Source organism: Bubalus kerabau, chromosome 9, assembly GCF_029407905.1.
Source record: "Bubalus kerabau isolate K-KA32 ecotype Philippines breed swamp buffalo chromosome 9, PCC_UOA_SB_1v2, whole genome shotgun sequence".
NCBI classification, from domain to species: Eukaryota; Metazoa; Chordata; class Mammalia; order Artiodactyla; family Bovidae; genus Bubalus; species Bubalus kerabau.
Genome location: NC_073632.1, coordinates 52,750,015 through 52,771,491, shown reverse-complemented (window position 1 = coordinate 52,771,491; position 21,477 = coordinate 52,750,015). Strand labels below are relative to the sequence as shown.

At 39.0% G+C, this 21,477-nt stretch overlaps 1 protein-coding gene across 2 annotated transcripts; it reads right to left on the bottom strand.

The window, feature by feature from the left end:
- Positions 1 to 542: 542 nt before the first annotated feature.
- POPDC3 (popeye domain containing 3) lies at positions 543 to 21,423 on the bottom strand. 2 transcript variants are annotated; one of them, XM_055535331.1, is made up of 4 exons: positions 21,132 to 21,423; positions 3,163 to 3,894; positions 2,135 to 2,243; positions 543 to 1,005 (listed from the first exon to the last, which is right to left on the bottom strand). In XM_055535331.1, the coding sequence occupies exons 2-4, from the start codon at positions 3,645 to 3,647 to the stop codon at positions 724 to 726; spliced, it is 876 nt and encodes a 291-aa protein (XP_055391306.1). In that variant the 5' UTR covers positions 3,648 to 3,894; positions 21,132 to 21,423; the 3' UTR covers positions 543 to 723. The 2 variants fall into 2 exon arrangements, with proteins under 2 accessions (XP_055391306.1, XP_055391307.1); XM_055535332.1 differs by lacking the exon at positions 21,132 to 21,423 and adding an exon at positions 20,745 to 21,075.
- Between the last annotated feature and the right edge of the window lie 54 nt (positions 21,424 to 21,477).

The window sequence follows — 21,477 nt, the reverse complement described above, 5'->3', positions numbered from 1 at the left end:
TAAGAACTGAACATGTAAAATTGAGATTCTGTGCTACATTTTTACTATTGATTCACAAGTATTCTTTTTACTCAGTAATTAGTATGCAGCTTTTCATGAAATGCCTCTGTTTAACATATGTTAGTCATGATTAAGCTGATAAATTATTTGTCTTAATAAAATAGTTTTTAAGATTGGCATACTATCATCTCAAGAGATGCAAACATTTCTTCCCCTTTCTACTCATGTTAAATAACTTCACATTTAAAATAAATAATTGCTGCCTACCCCACAGTAACACATGTTGCTTTCATCAGAGGTTGTAGCAAAATTCTGGCAGCACTGATGTGGAAGTAGCTACCCACTCTCCTGCTGAGAGTACTTACTGGCTGCTTCTTGAGAAGTGGCACCTAACTCAGTAGGGCACAGCAGCAGATTTCCCTAAATCTGAGGACATACTTGAGAATGCAAAATTTCACTCTCCCAGTTCTGGTACAGCAAAGGACAAAATTGCCCACAGTTTTTTCACCCCCCTCCATATATTCCAATGAGAAATACAGAAAAAAAATTGTAAAATTTATTCACAATGTACAAGTTAAGATGAATAAAACAATTGGCAATGGCATCTTGCCTCTGAGTTGGATTTATAAAAATATTAGTGAGCTCAATTTGCTGTATTTTGCTATTTCATTTGGGGAATGATGAAGAGAGTCTTTTATAATTATAAAACTTGAGACTTCGATATCATTTATCACAATATCGTCTGGAATTCTGAAAATGTTCTGTCAGGGATGACTTGGACATTTCAGGACTTGACATTTGAAGGAAGTTGGGTAACCGAATATCACAATGGTATCTTTTTCCTATGTATACCCTGTCATTCAAGGCATAGAGTTTATCTGCAATATCACTGCCAATTAAAACCGAAAACAGGCGGGAGATATAACGATGTTGAGCCAAGAGCAAGTACAATTTCTTTCTCCTCCAAGACACATATCGACAATCAGTTTCTGCTGTGAGGGTTACCTAAAAAAACATAAGACCACACATAAACGAGATTAGGAAGCAAGAAATGGCCTGCCCTTTTTTTTGGCCCCAAATTTTAAATGAATTTCTCATGCTGATTTTAATGTTAAAACCCACAATATATCGTAAAACATAGCGAAAGTACAAAATTTATTACTATGTATGTAATTTATAACATGAATAATCACAGTGTTGTGCCCATCTCCAGTTCATCTGTTTCTAAATTTAGATATCTATATTTTGCATTTTATTGAAGTGAGAGCCACTTGATATTAAAAAATAATAAAGTTGGCTAATGTTGGGGAAATATTTCCATGTCAGTCCTGAAGACTGTGGACTGCTGCTGCTGCTGCTAAGTCGCTTCAGTCGTGTCCGACTCTGTGCAACCCCATAGACGGCAGCCCACCAGGCTCCCCTGTCCCTGGGATTCTCCAGGCAAGAACACTGGAGTGGGTTGCCATTTCCTTCTCCAGAAGACTGTGGACATTTAACCCTAATCCATTTTCTGTAGTACTGAATATAATTAGCCTAATCTACATATGTGTATGATTCTATATATATAAAACACACATGTATACACACATGTATATGTATTAACCAGAGGAAAACAAATGCCATAATAGAACCTACCAAAAGGATTATCTTTCAATACTACCAGATATGGCAGCATAGTAATGACATTTTGTTTAGCATTTTGTTGCTAGAAAACAACTGAAATTCATCACATTTTGAATTTTAGAAGTCACTTATTTTGTCATAAGGACAGATTTTCATTCTTGGTGTTTTTCTAAACTGTGACAGGTGGCAGTGTTTAGAGTCAAATATCAGTTAATTATATTTTAATGCCCATGTACTCAGTTAAGCAAAAGAAAATTTAAGCATATTTATCACAGACTTCTTTCTGTCCTTTGGGATACCCAATCTTCTCCTTGTTGCTGGACCTATAAAGTGACATTAATCAGTAAGACTCAAGCCGAATGGGGAAGACATGCATGCTACCAAGTACATTCCAAAGTTAAGTATAAATTACTCCTATGTCATCTGCCGCTCTGTTTGCTTGTTTTTAAACAGGCAGCGTTTATCTGGTTGAAAGAGGCAGTGTTCCCAGTGTGGTCCAGTTATCCCTTACCTGAAAAGTGCCTTCCTCTGTGGGTTTCAGTGAGTCCCATTCAGGAGAATCCAGGAACTGGAAGGGGAAAATGTAATGCAGAAATTCGCCATCAACTGTCACTCTGATCCTACCCAGACACAAAGGAGATCAGTCAGGAGGGAAGGAGAAAGAACTAAATTGGTGACAAGGGCAGGGAGCAGTATTTCTGATCTCTGATGATTCTTTTGGCTTTTAAAATCTTGAAGGGTAAAATATTAAATTCATACATTATAATAAGTGACAAAAATCTCCTGTAAAATTTATGTACTGCTGTTCCTCCCATAGTTAGGATTCTGGAACAGTGGGTGAAATTCATCAGAAAATTCATCAAACTGTACATTGATATGTGCCCATTTAGGTGTGTATAATATATTACAATTACAAGTTTCAATGCACTCAGTCAGATTTTAAATTAAGTAGAACTCTGAAGAACATAAAGACGTACCAATGGAAATACCTCTGTAAACTAAATATTTAACCTTTTAAAAAATATGAATAATCACATTCCTATTTCTCCCCCAAACTTTTTTTTCAAATTTTATATATAGTACACTCCCCCTTTGAGCAAGTGGGCATTTGCTAGAAATTGCTGGAAAAAAGTGATCATTATAAAATTTAAATATTCTCTGTTACTTAAAATAATGCCCTAATAGAATGTTTCAAATACTTTGTATGCTAAATAACTTTAAGTATTCTATTCAGTCAAACTGGCATCATCTTTTTCTTGACTCTAAGTGATTAGTTTGGAAACAAATAGCATATCCAGACAAACCAATTCATACCTTTGATTTCTACAAAGAAATATTAAGACTAAATTATATCCTCCTTCAAGTAAATGGTACCATGTATTCTACATGCCTATGTAAATGACTCATGCGTCAAGGGTTTTCTCATGCCTCAGAGTACTAAATGCTGCTGAGGACTATGCTATGTTAAGATAGGAAGAAAAGAAACAAAAGCTAGTAAGTAATAAAGCGGAAAGACATGAAAGTGCCAAGAGTACAAACCTTCCTGAGACAAGCAGGGAGAGTTTGTCAATGGAGGTTTTCCCCTGCATGGCATAACAGTGCTCCTTTTCCAGAGTAACCACTTCTGAGCTCATAGCAATAGTTCTGAAGTCAGGCAAAGAGGTCCCCAGAGGCTGGAAGAGGGAGCTGTACAACAGCTGAAATTCTCGGGCAAAGGTTATGCTGTGAACTTGATAGGCAATGTGAACAAACCTTATGAAGCAGATGACAAACAATATAAAATTCCAGGAAAATATGTCGGCTGCACAGACATCTACCCAGGCCCAGACAGCAGAACAGAGAAAACCCAATCCCAGCAAACTGAAGACGTAAAGGAGCCCGAAGAATCCACTGCCACCCATGAAACCTACTACAAATAAAATACTGGCTAGATGATAGATGGCTCCTTCAGCCTCCTGCTTCCAGATGGTGCAGACAGGGTGTTCATCGATTAGGTACTTCCATAAACTTGAATTTCCTTCCATGGCTGTAGTACTGTCTGGTTCACTTTTCAGTTGATATTAAATAATATCAAAGCAAATAATTAAGTCCTTTGCTTTTCCATCATCAGAGTTGAGTCTTCACAAAACCAGAGAAAGCCCGGACACTGGAGCTCGGGTGATTACGGGTTTGGTGTTTGTGGATCTTGAAAAACTAAGAATCCCATGCTAGCATCCTTAAGTTCATCTGGGCTTCTGATTTAGTTCTAGCTGACAAATATGTTGTTGTTGCCTATGTAAGAAATAAAAACAGGATTCTAATTAAACAGAATTGAGAAGTGTATTTAATGAATCACCAGCATTTTACTTATTCAAGTTGACATCCTACTTTCTATGAAGTTAAAATATATTCAGCACAAATACTGAAAGTATTACATTTCTAGGATAGAAAAAATGCATATTTTCAAGTTAGGCTTAATTATAAATAATTTACAGAAATTTTAGTATTTGTTACAATTAGCTAACTATGTATTTTTCAAGAAAGCTAAGTGCTATAATCAGCTGGTTTCTATAACAGTAATTCAGTGCACCTCAGAATCTTTCATGATAGTAACTAAAAATGCAGATTTATAGACTGTTTCCAGATATACTGAGTCAGAAATCTCTAAGGGTGGGGCCTCAGTGTTGGTACTTTGAACAAGCTCCCCACATGATTCTGATGCATCAATTCACGTCTTCCATGGCCCGCCCTTTTAGAGATATTGTTTGACAATATGTTATTCACTCTTTACAAATGAAGAATTTGAGGCTCAGAGAGACTAATTTATCCTAGGCCACACAGTGGTTGATGGCAGAGCAGAACTTCAGCACGTAAGCCTGCATGCCAGATCCAATCATGAGGTCTCTCGTGAGAGAGATTTTAAAATAGTCACCGTAAGGAGCCCTAATCAATAAATGTAAGAAACACACCATTAGGAGTCAGGTTTTAAGAGTACATGGTAGACTGTGAAAATGTTTAATTAGATCAAAATTATTTGAGAAATATAAATTCAGTTCTCCTTTACTGTATAAGAGGCTCTTTCAGGCTAACGGTTGCATCTATATAACTAAATAAATAATATTAAAGTTCCTGCAACTTACACATTTATTTGCCAGATGGTCAAAAATGTTAGCGACTAGTTCCTCCCCACATATATTCTCTACCCTTTCAGCCATATGGTAAAAATGCTAATATGTGATCTCATTCAGGAGAGATTTAACTATGATGACAGAGTTGTAGGATAGATATCATTTATCACCAAGTTTCTTAACAATGAATGGTTTCAATATGAAGCATTCATTGGATTGATTTTTTTGAAACCAAGATAACATTCAAGAACCTTGAACTTGTGTGCTATATTGTTTTTATTTTGAGATAGATTTTTTCCAGAACACCTGGTAATAAAATACCAAATAACATAGATCTAGTCTTATAGAAAAAAAGTACCTACAGAGGTGAAAATGACTTAGCTGAAATAAAAAAAGGAACAGCATTTTACTACCAACAGAACTAGAGATGAAAATAAAGAAGCTGATACTGCTCAAGTTCCTGGTTTTTCATCCTGGATAGTGATTCTCTTCTCAGCAAGGAATGACTTTAAGAACATCACCAGGTGAATCATTAAAACAAGAAAAAATAACACAGAACTATAACTTACAACCGTATTATTTCTACTTACGCTGCTTTTAAATGCAAACATTCTGCATCCCTCTAATTATCACTCCACCCATCCCTCTGTGAGGGGTGAGACTCAAGGCCGACTGACACTCTGAACATGTTTCCCTTCTCTTCTTTAAACAAAACCCAAAGTCATATATCACTGCATATTCACAACAAAGAAACATTTTTTAAAAATACAATGAGTAGTTGAGAAGTGTGACATGCAGACCACAAATGTCAGTCTCCCTGCTGTTTTACTTTTAAAACTCAAGTATTTTAAGTTAATGCCTCAAGATGCCAAGCAAATAGCCACAAAAGCAATATTAAAAAGCACTACCAGTGGAGCTCTGAACTTGGATTTGAACCTCCTGGAAATGTAAAATCCTCAACAAATTGCTAAAATGATGCTAATGTGAAATTTAGCATTATGTTTGTGGTAATTCAAAAGGGAGTTTATTGGAATCTTACCCCTTAAACTCTTGACTTGGGGAATAATATACTGGGCTACCTGCATTCCTGGAGTGTGACCCATTATAATTATATGAGGAACTTTGTTTCTGGCCCTTTCCAGTCAGCTTCTGTTTCAGTAAGCTGCTACCAAACCACCTTCCTACCCTTGATCCTGTATCACTCAACAAAGAGTGCTGACTTGCCCTGATTAGATTACTCCACACCCAGGCTTTCTCCACTTGGTGTGTTTTTATTCAGTCACCAAAACAGATGTACTTTATTAGAAGAAGAACTGACAGGGGCAGGTGACAAGCCCGAGTGTTCCTCTGCCATGTGCCAGCAGCCCTGTATGAATGCTGAACACGACTCATCAACCAGCTGCCTATGTCAAAGCCTGTAGGCCTGAAGTCATGTTTTGGGGTAAATAAATGCTGGAATGCCAAAGGAGCACAATGGATTTCTTACGTAGTTGATCTTCCCTGCAAAAGAAGTTAACACATGGGAATACAAATGATGGAGACAAAATGCAAATAAAATATTTCCAAGCTTTTCCCCTTTTTACTCTTTACATCGTCAGAGCCTGAGTTCAAAGGAATACGGAAATGTAAAGGCAGACACAAGGGTGCTCAACTAAATGTGATATAAATTGGGTGGCACAGTGAGGAAGACTAACTTGAAATGGCAGTTATGGGTTCAGAATGTGTACACTTATTATCTCACAGCATCACACTTACTGCCACGAGCGAGGCAGTATCTAAACCATCATGCTCAGCTTACAAATGAGAAAGGTGAAGCCCAAGGCAGGTTAAGTAACTTGCTTCAGGTAAAAGTCACAGTAAGTCACAAAGCTGGAAGCTCAAGTCCTCTTCCGCTCAGCTTCACGCTCTTCCCGGCAGGCAGTGTGTCTTTCAAGGCTGCAGATCTGATTTAATGTGTTGGGAGACCAGTTGAATAATCTGCCAGGATGGTTTGCCAGGAAAATAATAATCCTAACAGTGGATATTTGAGACAGGCTATATCTGCTTGTCCAGTTCAGTCCATTATGCTTAGAATACCACCAGGGACATAGACATAGAAAGCCACTCATGAAATAATCTGCTGTATTACTGTTCAACACTGACTCATTTCCTCTTCTTGATTCCAAAATTATTAAAGGGTAAAGACAAATGTTTTTGTATTTCAGACCCTTGGCACTAAGGGAATGTGGATTGAACACACTGATACAGAGGAACACGTCCTCTCTGCCTTTTCCATCCTCACTCTATCCAGGACAACAGATGTTCTAACAGATGTCGCCTAGGGGAACAGAAGTGGAGGATTTCTTGACTGAGGGGTTGTTTAAGATGTCCGGCACAACTCCAAATTCATAGGAGAATCCTTCTGTCTTCTTACAATGTTCAGTTCCTTAAGAGCAGCTGAATTCCTGATTTCATTAAAACAACTCTGGTAGCTTGTGGTATTATGTTAGTTGTGGTTGCTAGGCAACCTAGAAGATCAAAATTCTATCAATATTATCCTTATTAATTGGAATCATATCCCGGCTTTGGTATGTGTTACATATGGAGAAGATCATTTTCTCTACTTAAACCTTTAAGTATGTATACTTACTCAGCAACTATGTACCAGACATTAAAAAAGTTATTTAATCTGCACAACAACCCCATGAGGAAGGTACTATTATCTCCATCCCACAGATGAGAAGATTGAAACTCAGAGAAGGAAGTAAATTGTACACGGTCACCACACTGTTCATATTGGAACTAAGATTCCATCCAGGTCTGTCTGACTCTGAAACCCACTGTCTAAACCATATCATTCTGCTTCCACAGTACCAGGATTTAGAAAATGTAGACTTTCGTTTCCTCCTTGCTACTTAGATGAACTTAGACATATTTATTCATCAGTAAAGCAGAGGTAATGTCACCTATTGTGTCTACTTAAGGGTACTGGAACATCCAAATGAGAAAATCTATATTAAAAATTCTTAGCAGATTTTGTTATTTTAATTTTTCAGTCTTTTGGGAGCACTTATCTTGTTATTTTTTAATTTTTATTGGAGTATAGTTGTTTTACAATGTTGTGTTAGTTTCTTCTGTACAGCAAAGTGAATCCGCTATATTGTTGTTCAGTTGCCCAGTCATGTCCAACTCTTTGCGACCCCATGGACTGCAGCACGCCAGGCCTTCCTGTCTCTCACCATCTCCTGAAGCTTGCCCCAGTTCATGTTCATTGCATTGGTGATGCCATGCAATCATCTCATCCTCTGACACCCTCTTCTCCTCTGCCCTCAATTTTTTCCGGTATCAGGAAGAGGAATCAGCTATATGTATACATATAGTTCCTCTTTTTCTGGATTTCCTTCCCATTTAGATCACCATAGAGCACTGGGTAGAGTTCCTTGTGCTATACAGTAGGGTCTCATTAGTAATCTATTTTATACACAGTAGTGTATATATGTCAATCCCAATCTCCCAATTCATTGTACCCCCTCCCTCCTTTGGGGTCTATACATTTGTTTTCTGCATCTGTATCTCTATTTCTGCTTTGTAACGACAGATTCCACATATATGTGTTAATAGTTTTTCTCATTCTGACTTACTTTACTCTGTATGACAGTCTCTAGGCCCATCCATGTATCTGCAAATGACCCAGTTTCATTCCTTTTTATGGCTGAATAGTATTCCATTGTATGTACGTACCACATCTTTATCCATTCCTCTGTTGATGGACATTTAGGTTGTTTCCATATCCTGGCTATTGTAAATAGTGCTGCAATGAACATTGGGGTGCATGTTTCTTTGAATTAAAGTTTTCTCTGGGTATATTCCCAGTAGTAGAATTGTTGGATCACATGGAAGTTCTCTTTTTTGTTTTTAAGAAACCTCCATACTGTTCTCCATAGTGGAGAACACTATGAAACACTAGAAACTGGAGTTCTACCAGTTTATTAATACATTTTTATCAACAGTGCAAGAACATTCCCTTTTCTCTATACCCTCTCCAGCATTTATTGTTTGTAGATTTTGTGATGTTGGCCATTTGGACAGGTGTGAATTGATATTTCATTGTAGTTTTGATTTGCATTTCTCTAATAATTAAAGATATTGAGCATCTTTTTATGTGTTTGTTGGCCATCTGTATGGCCAGCTCATCTTTGAAGAAATGTCTGTTTAGGTCTTCTGCCCATTTTTTGATTCAGTTTTTTTTTTTTTTTTATTGAGCAGATTTTTAAATAACAGAGAAATGGCATTGCTGTACTTGTTGCTTGTTTGCTACAGAGCTGAGCCATTTGAAGATATAGATTTTAAAAGCTTTCTTTAGAGGATTTCAATAGAAGACAAACCATCCTTATGTTGTAAATTCTAAACTTATTTCTGCAGGAGTGATCTGTCTTATTCTTCCCTATGTTGTATCCTGCCCACCTACGGCTGGTAGGTATCCACCCAGAACTAACCTATCCTTGAGTAAAGAAACCAGTCTCTGGAAGCCAGTAACAATGGGAATCACCCAGGGACCTGTTAAAATGCCCCTTCCCTGGCCCCACCCCAGAATAACTGAGCCAGGGAAGGATCCAGACAGATGCATTTCTAATAGGCTCTCAGTTGATTTTTTTTTAAACTTTCTATTTTGTATTGGGGTATAGCTGATTAACAATGTTTTGATAGTTTCAGATGGACAGCAAAGGGAACTCAGCCATACATATACATGTATCCATTCGGTTTGAGAGCCATTATTTCATCTTGTTCCTTAAGGGTTCCTGGATTATTCTTACTTAAAGAGCCTCAGCTTTGTCCATCCCTGGCTGCCAGCTGGGTGTCCTTCCAGGCTGGTTACTCCATGTGATGTCCTCTGATCCTTGTCTGTCCATAGCTGTAGTGCCAGCGTTGGGTCTACCATTCTTCTGTCTGGTCTGTCCAGTTGGTATTACTACTTAAGAGAAGGGTGCCAGTCTTAGCTGTATCCCTAAACAGCATGTGATTAGTTTATTTATTGTCTGTGCTGAGCTTTCTCTAGCTGTGGCCTATGGGCTTCTTGTTGCGGTGGCTTCTCTTGCTGTGGAGCACGGGCTCTAGGTGTGTGGTCTTAGTAGTTGTGGCATACAAACTTAGTTGTCCTGCGGCATGTGGGATCCTCCCAGACCAGGGATCGAACATGTGTCCCCTGCACTGGCAGGCGGATTCTTAACCACCGTAACATCAAGGAAGTCCCACAGCATGAGATTTTAATCTTCCCAGACCTATTTCCTCATTGATAAAATGAAAGATTTGGACAAATAATGTGCAGCTCCTTTCAGGTCTAAAATAATACCACTCTCTATGATATGGAATTCAAAGTTATTCCTAGCCCAAGTCAAAATATAGAGCAGAGGGGCAGAACTGAATTATGACTGCACATCTTCACCCCAGGTTTGTGACTGGGGCCCTGCTCTGGAAATTGTTTAATTATTTACAGACTGTAGGGGGACCCAGGCACTGGCATTTTTTCCACAGACTTCCCATTGATTTTGTTGTGCAACCAGGGTTAAGAACTTTTAGGGGAATGGGGTAAGAGACACTACAACAATCTATAGAGTAAAGGATCTGGATTTTAATCCTTATTTTTCAGGGGCTGGAAAGGCACATTTTCTCTTGTGTTTCTCACTTCCATGCTTGCTCAGGTCAGGAGGCATTTTCTTCCTCACACATCAAGGTTTGTGCATGTTCTGCATCAGCCTTTCCTTAACATGGTGGCTGAAGTGCACTTTCTAGGCTCTGAATTTTTATGGCCTTTACTATCTGTCTACATGGCTTCCATTGTATATTATATTGAACATAATATATATTTTCTGTTTAATTTTTTTAAAGTATGTATTTATTTAGCTGTACCGGGTCTTAGTTGTGGCATGCAGGATCTTTTTTAGTTGAGGCATGTGAAATCTTTAGTTGAAGCATGTGGGTTCTAGTTCCCTGACCAGGGATCAAACCTGGGTCCCCAGCATCAGGAGCTCAGAGTCTTAACCACTAGACCAGTAGGGAAGCGTCTGTTTTCCTTTTTAAAGCATCATTATTTGTTTATTCTTTCAGTTGGGGTACATATTTAAGTAATATTTTAAAGAATCTAATGTAGATAGTGCATATATTTTTAAATATTGGCTTTATTAATTGGTCATTTATATATATATGATATAAATAGTGTTCAGGTAGAAAAACAATGTTTAGAATACAGTTTTGGAACAAGCAGGTTAATAGCCAGGAAGCCCAAGTGAGATATGACTGATACCTGAATCAATGGGTTAGGTGTTGGACAAAGGAAGAAAGAAAAGCATATATTATATTAACCATGAAGAAGAAATGAAAGGAAGATGTGTCTCTGCTGAGACAGAAGAACAGAGAAGGGATGAAGACACGTTGGAGTTATAAGAGATCCTGAAGCTTGGAAAGAAATCAGAGGAAGTTTGGGGGCAGGGGACTCACTTTGAGTCATGTTTAACCTGATGCACCTGGTCTAGCAACAGAGTTCACAGCAGAAGATAAGGTGCAGGATGGAGGCATATTTAACAGTTGTCCTAAACGACACAGGACAACACTGAATAAGGATTGGAGCTGATGAGATTATCTAGAAAGTGAGTACAAAGAGAAATGAGAGTTGAAGTTAAATGCCCATGACCTTAGAATCCTAGGGTTGTGCTGGCCACTGCAGGAGCCATCAGCCACACGTGACCACTGAGCCCCTGAAATGTGACTGGTCTGAGGTAAGATGCATTGATCTCAATGGATTTCAGAGACAGTACAAAGATATGGAATATGTCATTAATAATTTCTTTATTGGTTGTGTGTTGAAATGATAATGTTTTGGAAATACTGGGTTAAATTAAACATATTATTAAAGTTAATTTCACCCATTTCTTATTTGTTAATGTTGCTACTAGAGAATTTTAAATTATGCATATGGTTGCATTATATTTCTTTTGGACAGTGCTAGTCTAGAGCCTCTCAAGCAACAGGAAAGAAGAAATTAATTTCTTCATCATGCCAAGACTTGGCATGATGCTGTACAAACAGTGCATATGTATAGTATATAAATGTATAAATATGGAAGAATTATCTAAGATTAAGAGCAGAGAGTTGATGTAAATGTAAATGACTTTGGCTACAGTGTTCATATGCTACAGTCAGTCAGATGTTATCCAAGGCATCCATGTGTCACCATCTGGCTCCTGCCTATAGAGATGGCCAACCCCACCGAGCTCTTGGCTCCTTTATTCTACCAGGGAAAACAGTACTTTTTTCTTTTGCCTTAGGAAGAATCCTACTTTCTTAAGCAATTATATTACATGGGCTCATTTTCTCATTTCATCTTCTGATCTCAGGTAGACAGTCTCATAAATTTTATGCTGGAGATTGGATTGTGGCCTTCTAGATTCCAGAAGATCCACACAAGCGTTGGGGGGTTTTCACATAATACCTAAGTCTCTTCATGTACCACTAGGCTCCCAGGCTGGAATATGCCTTTGACTTTTTATACCAATGAAAGCTTGGCTTCACTTGAGACTCGAGGAAATTAGAGAACCTGCCCACAAGCTATGCCAGGCTTCTCTGATTCTCTTGTCTCAGCTAAAGCCACATTTGATTATTTCTAGCCATGTTTGGTTTCTCACTTTATCACATACGGCGGTAGGGAGAATTCTAAGATTCCTCCCCTGCTCATACACAGGTCCTGAAATCCCCTTTCCTTGAGTCTTCCCATTGAATGGCATTCCCATGTGAAAGGCATGGCATAGAGGGTACCTTGATTAGGTAACATGTTCTGGCCAATGGGGCTGGAATAGTCATGTCTGTGATTATGTTAAGCCATGTAAGACTCCACTATAGGACTGGAAATTAGACAAACATATTCTTACTAGCCTAGAAAAAAGCAACACCATGCTGTGAACTGCCTGTGGGGGCCACTAGGCAAGGAACTGCAGGCAGTCTCTGTGAGCTGAAAGAAGTACCCAACCAAAAGTTACCAGAATAATGGGGACCTCAGTCCTTCAACCACAAGGAGCTGAATTCTGCCAATTACCTGGAAATTTTGGGAGAGGATCCTAGACTTCAAATGAGGAGTGCAGTCTAGTTGATAACCTGAATTGCAAGCTTGTGAAACCCTGAGCTGAGGATCCATTCTAGCTATGCCTAGACTTCTGACTCACAAAAACTGTGAGATAGTAAATTTGTATTGTTTTAAGCCACTAAGTTTGTGGTAATTTGTTACAAAGCAATAGAAAATGAATATACACACTTATGAATATCCACTATAACTGAGGCTTTTCACTAAGGTAATAACTACATTTTACGATGGACTTGAAATACAGGTCTATGGAGAAGAAGACAATCCTTGTGAGATTTCTATTAGGAAAATCAAGTAATAACAGGTCTTTAATCATATCTGGAAAACAAGACAGGATAAGTGGCCCTGGGAATTATATTTAAATTAACTGTACCACTTTATAGGTTTTTCTTTCATGGAGTCCAGTGGCCCCAACACTATTAAGCATCTGTACATGTGGGCAACTTCTAGAATGCTTATGTCATTCATATGTTGTTGTTTGGGGTCCCTGGTGGCTGAGATGGTAAAGAATCTGCCTGCAATGCAGATAACCAGGGTTTGATCCCTGAGTCGGGAAGATCCTCTGGAGAAGGAAATGGCAACCCACTCCAGTATTCTTGCCTGAGAAATCCCGTGGACAAAGGAGCCTGGCGAGCTTAAGTCATGTGTGACTCTTTTGCGACCCCATGGACTGTAGCCTGCCAGGCTCCTCTGTCCATGGGATTTCCCAGGCAAGAATACTGGAGTGGGTTGTCACTTTCTTCTCCAGGGGATCTTCCCAACCCAGGGATCAAACCTGCGTCTCCCTCATTAGCAGGCGAATTCTTTACCGCTGAGCCACCAGGGAAGCCCATCTGTCATTCATATACCAATCTCCAAAATTCCTGGAATACCATGTTTCCTTGGTTAACGTTTAGCTGGATCAATTCTTTGCAAAATTGAGCCATACATGTATGGCAAATACTTGATGTTTCAAACACATCCAGAGAATAATACTAAAAAAAAAAAAAAAAGCCCATAGAAACTCAAAACAAATAGCTACGTAATTTGAATTGTGACTCCACCAAATTTAGATGAGTTGAGCAATGGGAATTAATGAAGTAACTATGTGGCATCTTCTTAATCCTCACATACTATTACCACTAGTGGTACTACCAACGCTGTTACTGTCAGCACCTAATATTTACTGAACACTTACTATGTGCCAGGCACATGTCTAAGAGCCCTAAAATGCTATGTCACTTAATCCTCACAACTTTTTGAAGTAGGCAAATTTATCTCCCCATTCTACAGATGAGATATCTAAAGTCTAGGTTGCTTAAGGATACAATATTGATAGAACCCAGACTCACTCTCAGGCAGGTGGATGCCAAGGCTCTGCTGTCTTAACCCTCATGACTTAACTGCTTCACGTACAGTTTGAATCTAAATATCTGGACTTACTGGAGCAAATCACAGCATTCTTTTCTCACTTCAGTCCTAGATTCAGTGAATTTAAATGTTCTCTTAAGAAATTACAAATTTTCAGGTGGGAGGATGAAATAGGTAAGTGGGGTTGAGAGGTACAAACTTCCAGTTACAAAATAAATGAGTCGTGTCTAAAATGTACAGTCTGGGGAATATAGTTGACAATTATATAATATCTTTTTTAAAAATTGGAGGATAATTGCTTTATAATGTTATGCTGGTGTCTGCCGTCCAACAACGTGAATTAGCCATAAGTATACATATATTACCTCCCTCCTGAGTCTCCCTCCTAACTCCTCCATCCTACCCCTCTAGGTCATCACAGAACACCAAGCTGAGCTCCCTGTGCTACACAGAAGCTTCTCACTAGCTATCTGTTTTATACATGGTAGTGTATATATGTCAGTATTACTCTCTAAATCATCCCCTCTTCTCCTTCCCCCACTATGTCCAGCAAGTCTGTTCTCTATGTTTGCGTCTCTATTCCTGGCCTGCAAATAGGTCCATCAACACCATTTTTCTAGATTCCATATATATGTGCTACTATATGGTTTTGGTCTTCTTCCTCTTTCTGACTTACTTCTAGGCTCTAGGTTTGTTCACCTCACAAGAACTGACTCAATTGCATTTCTTTTTATGGCTAAGTAATATTCCATTGTATATATGTACCACTAACTTCTTTATCCATCCATCTGTTGATGGACATCTAGGTTGCTTCCATGTCCTGGCTATTGGAAATAGTGCTGCAGTGAACACTGGGATACATGTGTCTTTTCAAATTATGGCTTTCTCAGGGTATATGCCCAGTAGTTGGATTGCTGAGTCAAATGGTAGTTTATTCCTGTTTTTGTTTTTGTTTTTAATGAGTCTCCACAGTGGTTGTATTAACAACTTATTAATACATTCCCACCAAAAGTGCAAGAGGGTTCCCTTTCCTTCCCACCCTCTCCAACATTTATTGCTTATAAATTTTTTGATGATGGCAATTCTGACTGGTGTGAGGTGATATACCTCATTGTAGTTTTGATTTGCGTTTGTCTAATAATGAGTGATGTGGCACATCTTTTCATGTGTTTGTTGGCCATCTGTATGTCTTCTTTGGAGAAATATCTGTTTAGATCTGCCAATTTTTTGATTGGGTTATTTGTTTTTCGGATATTGAGCTGCATGAGCTGGTTGTATATTTTGGAGATTAATCCTTTGTCTTTTATTTCATTTGCTATTGTTTTCTCCCATTATGAGGGTTGTCTTTTCATGTTGTTTATAGTTTCCTTTGCTGTGCAAAAACTTTTAAGTAGGTCCCATTTATTTATTTTTGTTTTTATTTTCATTACTTTAGGAGGTGGGTCAAAGAAGATCTGTGCCAAAGAGTGTTCTGCCTATGTTTCCCTCTAAGAGTTTTATAGTTTCTGGCCTTACATTTAGGTCTTTAATCCATTTTGAATTTATTTTTGTGTATGGTGTTAGTAAGTATTCTAATTTTATTCTTTTACATGCAGCTGTCCAGTTTTCCTAGCACCACTTATTGAAGAGGCTATCTTTTCTTTATTGTATATTCTTGCCTCCTTTGTCAAAAATAAGGTGCCCATAGATGCATGAGCTTATCTCTGTGCTTTCTGTCTTGTTCCATTGATATATACTTTTGTTTTTGTGCCAGTACCATACTGTCTTGATTACTGTAGCTTTATAGTATAGACTGAAATCAGGAAGGTTGATTCCTCCAGCTTTGTTTTTCTTTCTCAAGATTGCTTTAGTTATCAGGGGTCTTTTGTGTTTCCATACAAAGACAATTATATAATATTAATCTTTGTATGTTGACAGATGGTAACCAGACTTATCATGGTGGTCATTTTGAGATATATAGAAATATCAACTCACTATGCTGTGCACCAGGAATTAACATAGTGTCATAGGTCAATTATATTTCAAAAATGAAGAAACTCTTAGAAAAAAAAGTCAAATTTGTGGTTATCAGAGGCAGGAGTTGGGGGAAGGTTGTCAAAAGGCAGAAACTCCCAGTTATACGGTAAATAAGTATTAAGGCAACATGATAAAAATAGTTAACACTGCTGTATGTTATATACGTGAAAGTTTCTAAGAAAAATCCTAAGTGCTCTTATCACAAGGAAAAAGTATTTTTTCTGTTTCTCTAATTTTGTATCCATATGGGATGATAGACTTTCACTAAACTTAATGTAGTAATAATCATTTTATGATGGAAATTAGACTATTACGCAGATCATCTTAAAGTCATACAGTGCTGTATGTCAGCTGTATTTCAGTAAAACTGAAAGAAAAAAGCAATTACAATTTTTGGAGCAACAGAAGCACAGGAGGTTGAGTCACTCAGTGCCCTATAATTCTTAATGTGAAAAACAGCTATAAACCTCTCCTTCATAAGCTTATCATTTAACTGCTTTAAACGAACAATCCCCATACTCTGCTTCAAGTTCTTTTGACTTCTCCATGTTCTGGAAATGGCTAAAGGCACAAGCAGGAAGCCATTCACTTTCAGTCAGCTGCAATCACGTTATGCAGTAAGTTCACCAGAGATTCCTGATGAAAGATGCAAGAGAAGCTGGACTCACAGATGCATGAAAGTCTTTCCTTGATAGGAATCCAAGGAAGACACCTTCACTTAGTTCTCCTCCAAGTGTCCTGCATACAGCAAATGGACTCGCTTTTTCTATGTTTACTTCATGTTCCTTCCTGGCAAACACACCTAATAAGCTCATGTGTGCTAGCTAATTGGCTGTTATCTTTCCTTTGTCATTTTTTTTGAGCTTAATGAGCAGGTGGATCACACACCAGGGTCAGCAATGTTTGAAACCACCAAACCAGCCACTCCTGGTGCTACTAGGAGCATTTCTGCAAGGAATTCCATTTCCTTTTGAGTGTTTATAGAGACAGGAGCTTTCTCTTTGTGAGAAAAATTGTTCACTGGTTCTCCATCCAGACAGCCAACAATCTTTCCACTTTTTTAATTTCTTACAGCCTCATTGTTATTGACTGGGAAGTACTTGAGCTTATTCCAGCCATAGATGTGGCTTTATTTTTGTGTACTTCCTGTCATGATCTTCAGTGTGGGTTAGTCCCTCACTCCTGCTGCTCAGGAAACACTGCATATTCTCTTCTTTCAAAATATTTGATTATCTCAAGCTTCTCTTCAGTGTTTAAGCTGTCCTTTTGCATGCACTATTTGACATTTTTGAATCAAGATGCTTAAATATCTTGGGATATTAAATGAGTGTTTTTCTATAGAAAAAATGCATAAGTGCAAAAGAATAACAAAACACAATCTTGCAGGATATCACTCAGTGAACCAAGGTAGCTGGTAATGTTTGAGGTCTGTGTGTGTTATATTCCTATAGGGCTTGGTTAGCTGGTTGCAGTTTAATGTGTTCAGCTGGTGTTTCTGACTGAGCAAATCATTGAATAAGTTAGTACAAAATTTGCATCATGCTTGAATTGTTACTAACATTTCAGTTGCATTGGAATGATGCTGGTTTTCAAAATAAGCATTATAGCATAATTGACTGTATAATCAACTTTCAAATAGACAAGAACACATTAATAATTAACATATGTAAGAATTCAACAAATCCCTGCCCTCATGGAGCTTGCATTTTAGTGAAATTCAAATATTGACACCATTTAAGCACAGTTTCAAATTATGAGATCTAAGATAATCTAAAAATACATTTTATATGCAAATAAGCTATTTAAAACTCATTAAAAGTCAGTTGTTGCATACTGAATTTTTAAATAAATGCTATATTTTAAAAGACAAACTAAAGCCTTAAAAATCAAAATGCAACCAAGTTGTTTCTTAGAAATTTAAGACCAAAAGCAACAAACAAACCCTAAAATGTTGTATGTGTCACAGGTAATCAAGTAGCATATTACATATTAATATGCCTGTATTCTTCTATTTGTATAAATGCAAGGGCATATGGAGTGATTTTTTACTTAATGCTAAGAAAGGTCATTCCTGGATGGCAGGACACTACTTTTTTCTTTGCATATACCTATATTGTTTGCTTCCTTTATACTAATCTTATAAAACTAAAAGGTGATTTTATGTTAATTTGAAGATTTTTAAATACAAAGACATCAGAGAAGAAATATCCATGAACCCAACAACCAAAATTATCAAATATCAACACTGTCATATTTTTTGGATCTTTTTAAAATAAAAAAAGATTCCACAAGAAATTAAAGATCACCACGGAATACCCGCTAGTGCCATTCCTCACCCATCTACTCCCTCTATAAAACTGCTTTCTTTCCTGTCCATAGAGAATAATTTTTATAATTCCAATTAAAAATGTTAGGCTAGACTAGAAATGTATCTTATGAGTTTTTCAGCTTTATGCTAATTTTTTTCTGATGAATAATTTTAACATATTCCAAAATAGAGAAAATAATGTATGATAACCCGCCTATATACCCATTACCTAGATTCAGCACTCATCAAGGTTTTGCCACATGGAAGTTTTGAAATCAAAAGCAGAAAACTGTAACCTACTGTTCATCCTACAATTTGTTCAGTCAATAAACAACCACCTACTAAGGAAGACAGGGAGAACTGAGATTAGCTATGTTCTCACTATGTGCCGCGCACTGGGTCTTGTCTACACTGACCCACTGAGGAGTCACAACAACTCTTCCACTCAAATAGTGTCATTAGCATTCTTCAGAGTGGAAAATGAGGCTTGGAAAGATGAAAGTTCTTCCACAGGCCCAGCTGCTTGCTCTTCTTTCTAGACCGTAAATCCCTCCACCCCCACCAATTTCAGTATGTGTGAGAGAGTCACTAGAGGTTATTCTGTTGAAAAATACAAAATGAGAAGGTCTCACTTTGTTGCTGTGTGAATTGATCCCTCAATTCTCTGGGCTGGAGGAGGGTCCAGCGTTGTTATGGGAGTTTTAAGTCAGCAACTTTTTGTGATTATTTAATTTATAAGATAACCTGTTGTAACTTTCACTTTAAGATATTTTCCTCTAACTATTAAGATAAAAGAGAGGAATGTTTTCTCTTTTCCTTTAAAAAAAAATCTCATTAATGATTCAATACACTTTTGTAAATTCTTACTTATTCTCTATAGCTAATAATCCCAGCTGACCAACACCCATAATTACAGAAACCAATTTCAGTTGCAGTTTGCAGGCTTGCAAATATATCACAGACATTTTCCAAAGCAGTTTTGAAACTTCTTGCCTGTCATGTCACTTATGTGTTGTTATGCTCATATGCTGCAGCAAATGCTTCATAACCATTCTTGATCTTTCCTGGGGACTGTTCAGAAAGCAGACATGAATGCTCCAGTGTATCAACCCTATTAGTCAGTCTTGTGATAAGAAGCATGGGGTTTGGGTTTCCCCTGACACATATTTATTTAATAGCATAGACTGTCATCATTTAGAAGCCCAGGATGTACAATGATTCAGCTATTTTGAGAAACTGATGAGATTAAAGAAACTCAATTATCAAATGTCTCCCAGCTTATATGTATAAAATTTTAGTACAGCAGATAACATCTTATTCTAGATTTCACTTAATATTTGTATCCCAAACTCTTCAAAGGACAAACCCAGTCTCCCAGAGAAGGAAAGAACCTTAAAGATCATGTGGGATCAGACAGACCTCTTTATTTGGCAAATGTGGAAAGAGATCCAGTATTTATTTTGCTTATATTTTGTTTCAGGTAGTTCTTGTTTGGTTTTCAGTTGCCACAAAGAACAGTGCCAAGTTCCTGTATTGTCACACCAGGGAGTTGTTTGTGCAACAGTCCCTGGTATTAAAAATAACAGAAAAGAAAATAGCCACTAAACTTTAGCATGATCAGAGAGACAGCAGTAAATTTTTTAAGGCTGCCATAAAACTCAACTGCAACGTGCAAGCTTGCAAACTGAAAATACCTAACCACAAGAATTGGAGTAAAAATTCAGGAAGGAAGGTTGTCACATTCCAGAAGTTCAGTAAATCAAATTAGGTTATATTCAAAAGTGGGTTTCTAATTCTGCTTTCCCACTTATTTACATATACAACTTTTTCACTTTTTGCAAAATGTTTCCTGACTAAAAAATTTTTCGTGTGTGTGCCATAGCCATATTACTGTATTTGATTCTGTGCCTTTAATCTTTTCTTAAAATACAGACCCTCAAAATACATATCTCTGTAACCCGACCTTGGTGAGGAGGTAGTTTAGTGGTTTTCAAATGTCTTTCCCTTTCTTTCCTTCCCTTCCCCTTGCCCAGGGGGATTCCCCAAATAGAGTAAACAGGTCAGCGTGACCTTGGATGAGGCCGCTTTCTGGGTCCCGAACTCAACGGGAAAACCCTGCTCTACTCAAACCTTTTGCCTAGGGAAGCTTCTCGCCTCTGCCCGACTTCCCCAAGGCCAACCGAAGGCTGTCAGGGCCCCCGAAGCAGCTTTTCTCCCTCTAAAATCCGACCTTTTGGGGGTCTCCAAGGTGCTGCCCGAGGCAAGAGTGGGTCCAACAGCAGATGTGGGAAGAAGATTCAGCTCTGTGGGCGGAGGACCCGAGCGCCTAGGGCCGGTGCGCCGACCCCAGCGGGCCAGCCTCCAGCAGCACCCGCGCCGACCCCCGGACTCGCCGCTGGCCGGAGCGGGGCCAGAGCGGGAGGCAGGTGGCAGCGCCGTGCAAGCAGGGGCACAGGCAGCGAAGCGCGCTGCTAGGGGGTCTGCAGGTCGCGATCCCCTTCCAGGAGCGGGGCCCGGACAGAGAACCGCACCCGGCAAGCCGCCCCAGTGCCGCAAGGTGTGAGGGTGCAGACGGCGGCGGAAGGGTGGCGGCCCAGGCGCCCGGGCTCCTCCTTACCTGGCCTTTCCCGGTCTCACGCAGAGCTCTGGCCTCGCGCCCGCAGAAGTTTCCCAGCCGAGTGCATCGGGCCCCCCGACCGGCGCGAAGTCCCTGGTGCCCGGCTCACGCGCTCCTGGCTACCCCGCGCCGGTGCCCGCCCTGCACACGGGCGCTCAGTGACCGCAGCCCGGTTCCGGAGCGGCGCGGTGGCGCAGGCGGGGGCCGGGCACGGGCGCGCGCCCCGGGGACCGCGGGGAGGGCGGGGTGGCGGCGGCAGGAACGGCGCGGGGCCCGGGTAGCCCCAGCCTCCAGGGAGTCGTCGGACTGCTGATCAACCTAGCGACTGAGCGGCGGAACAAAGTTT

Bases quoted from the DNA above. Each gene is read 5' to 3' on its own strand.
- POPDC3 (XM_055535331.1), bottom strand. From the start codon at position 3,647: ATGGAAGGAAATTCAAGTTTATGGAAGTACCTAATCGATGAACACCCT. The intron at 2,244-3,162 runs GTTTGTACTCTT...GTGTCTGGGTAG, and splicing joins TCCCTGCTTGTCTCAGGAAG to GATCAGAGTGACAGTTGATG. The intron at 1,006-2,134 runs GTAAGGGATAAC...ATGTTTTTTTAG, and splicing joins CAGAGGAAGGCACTTTTCAG to GTAACCCTCACAGCAGAAAC.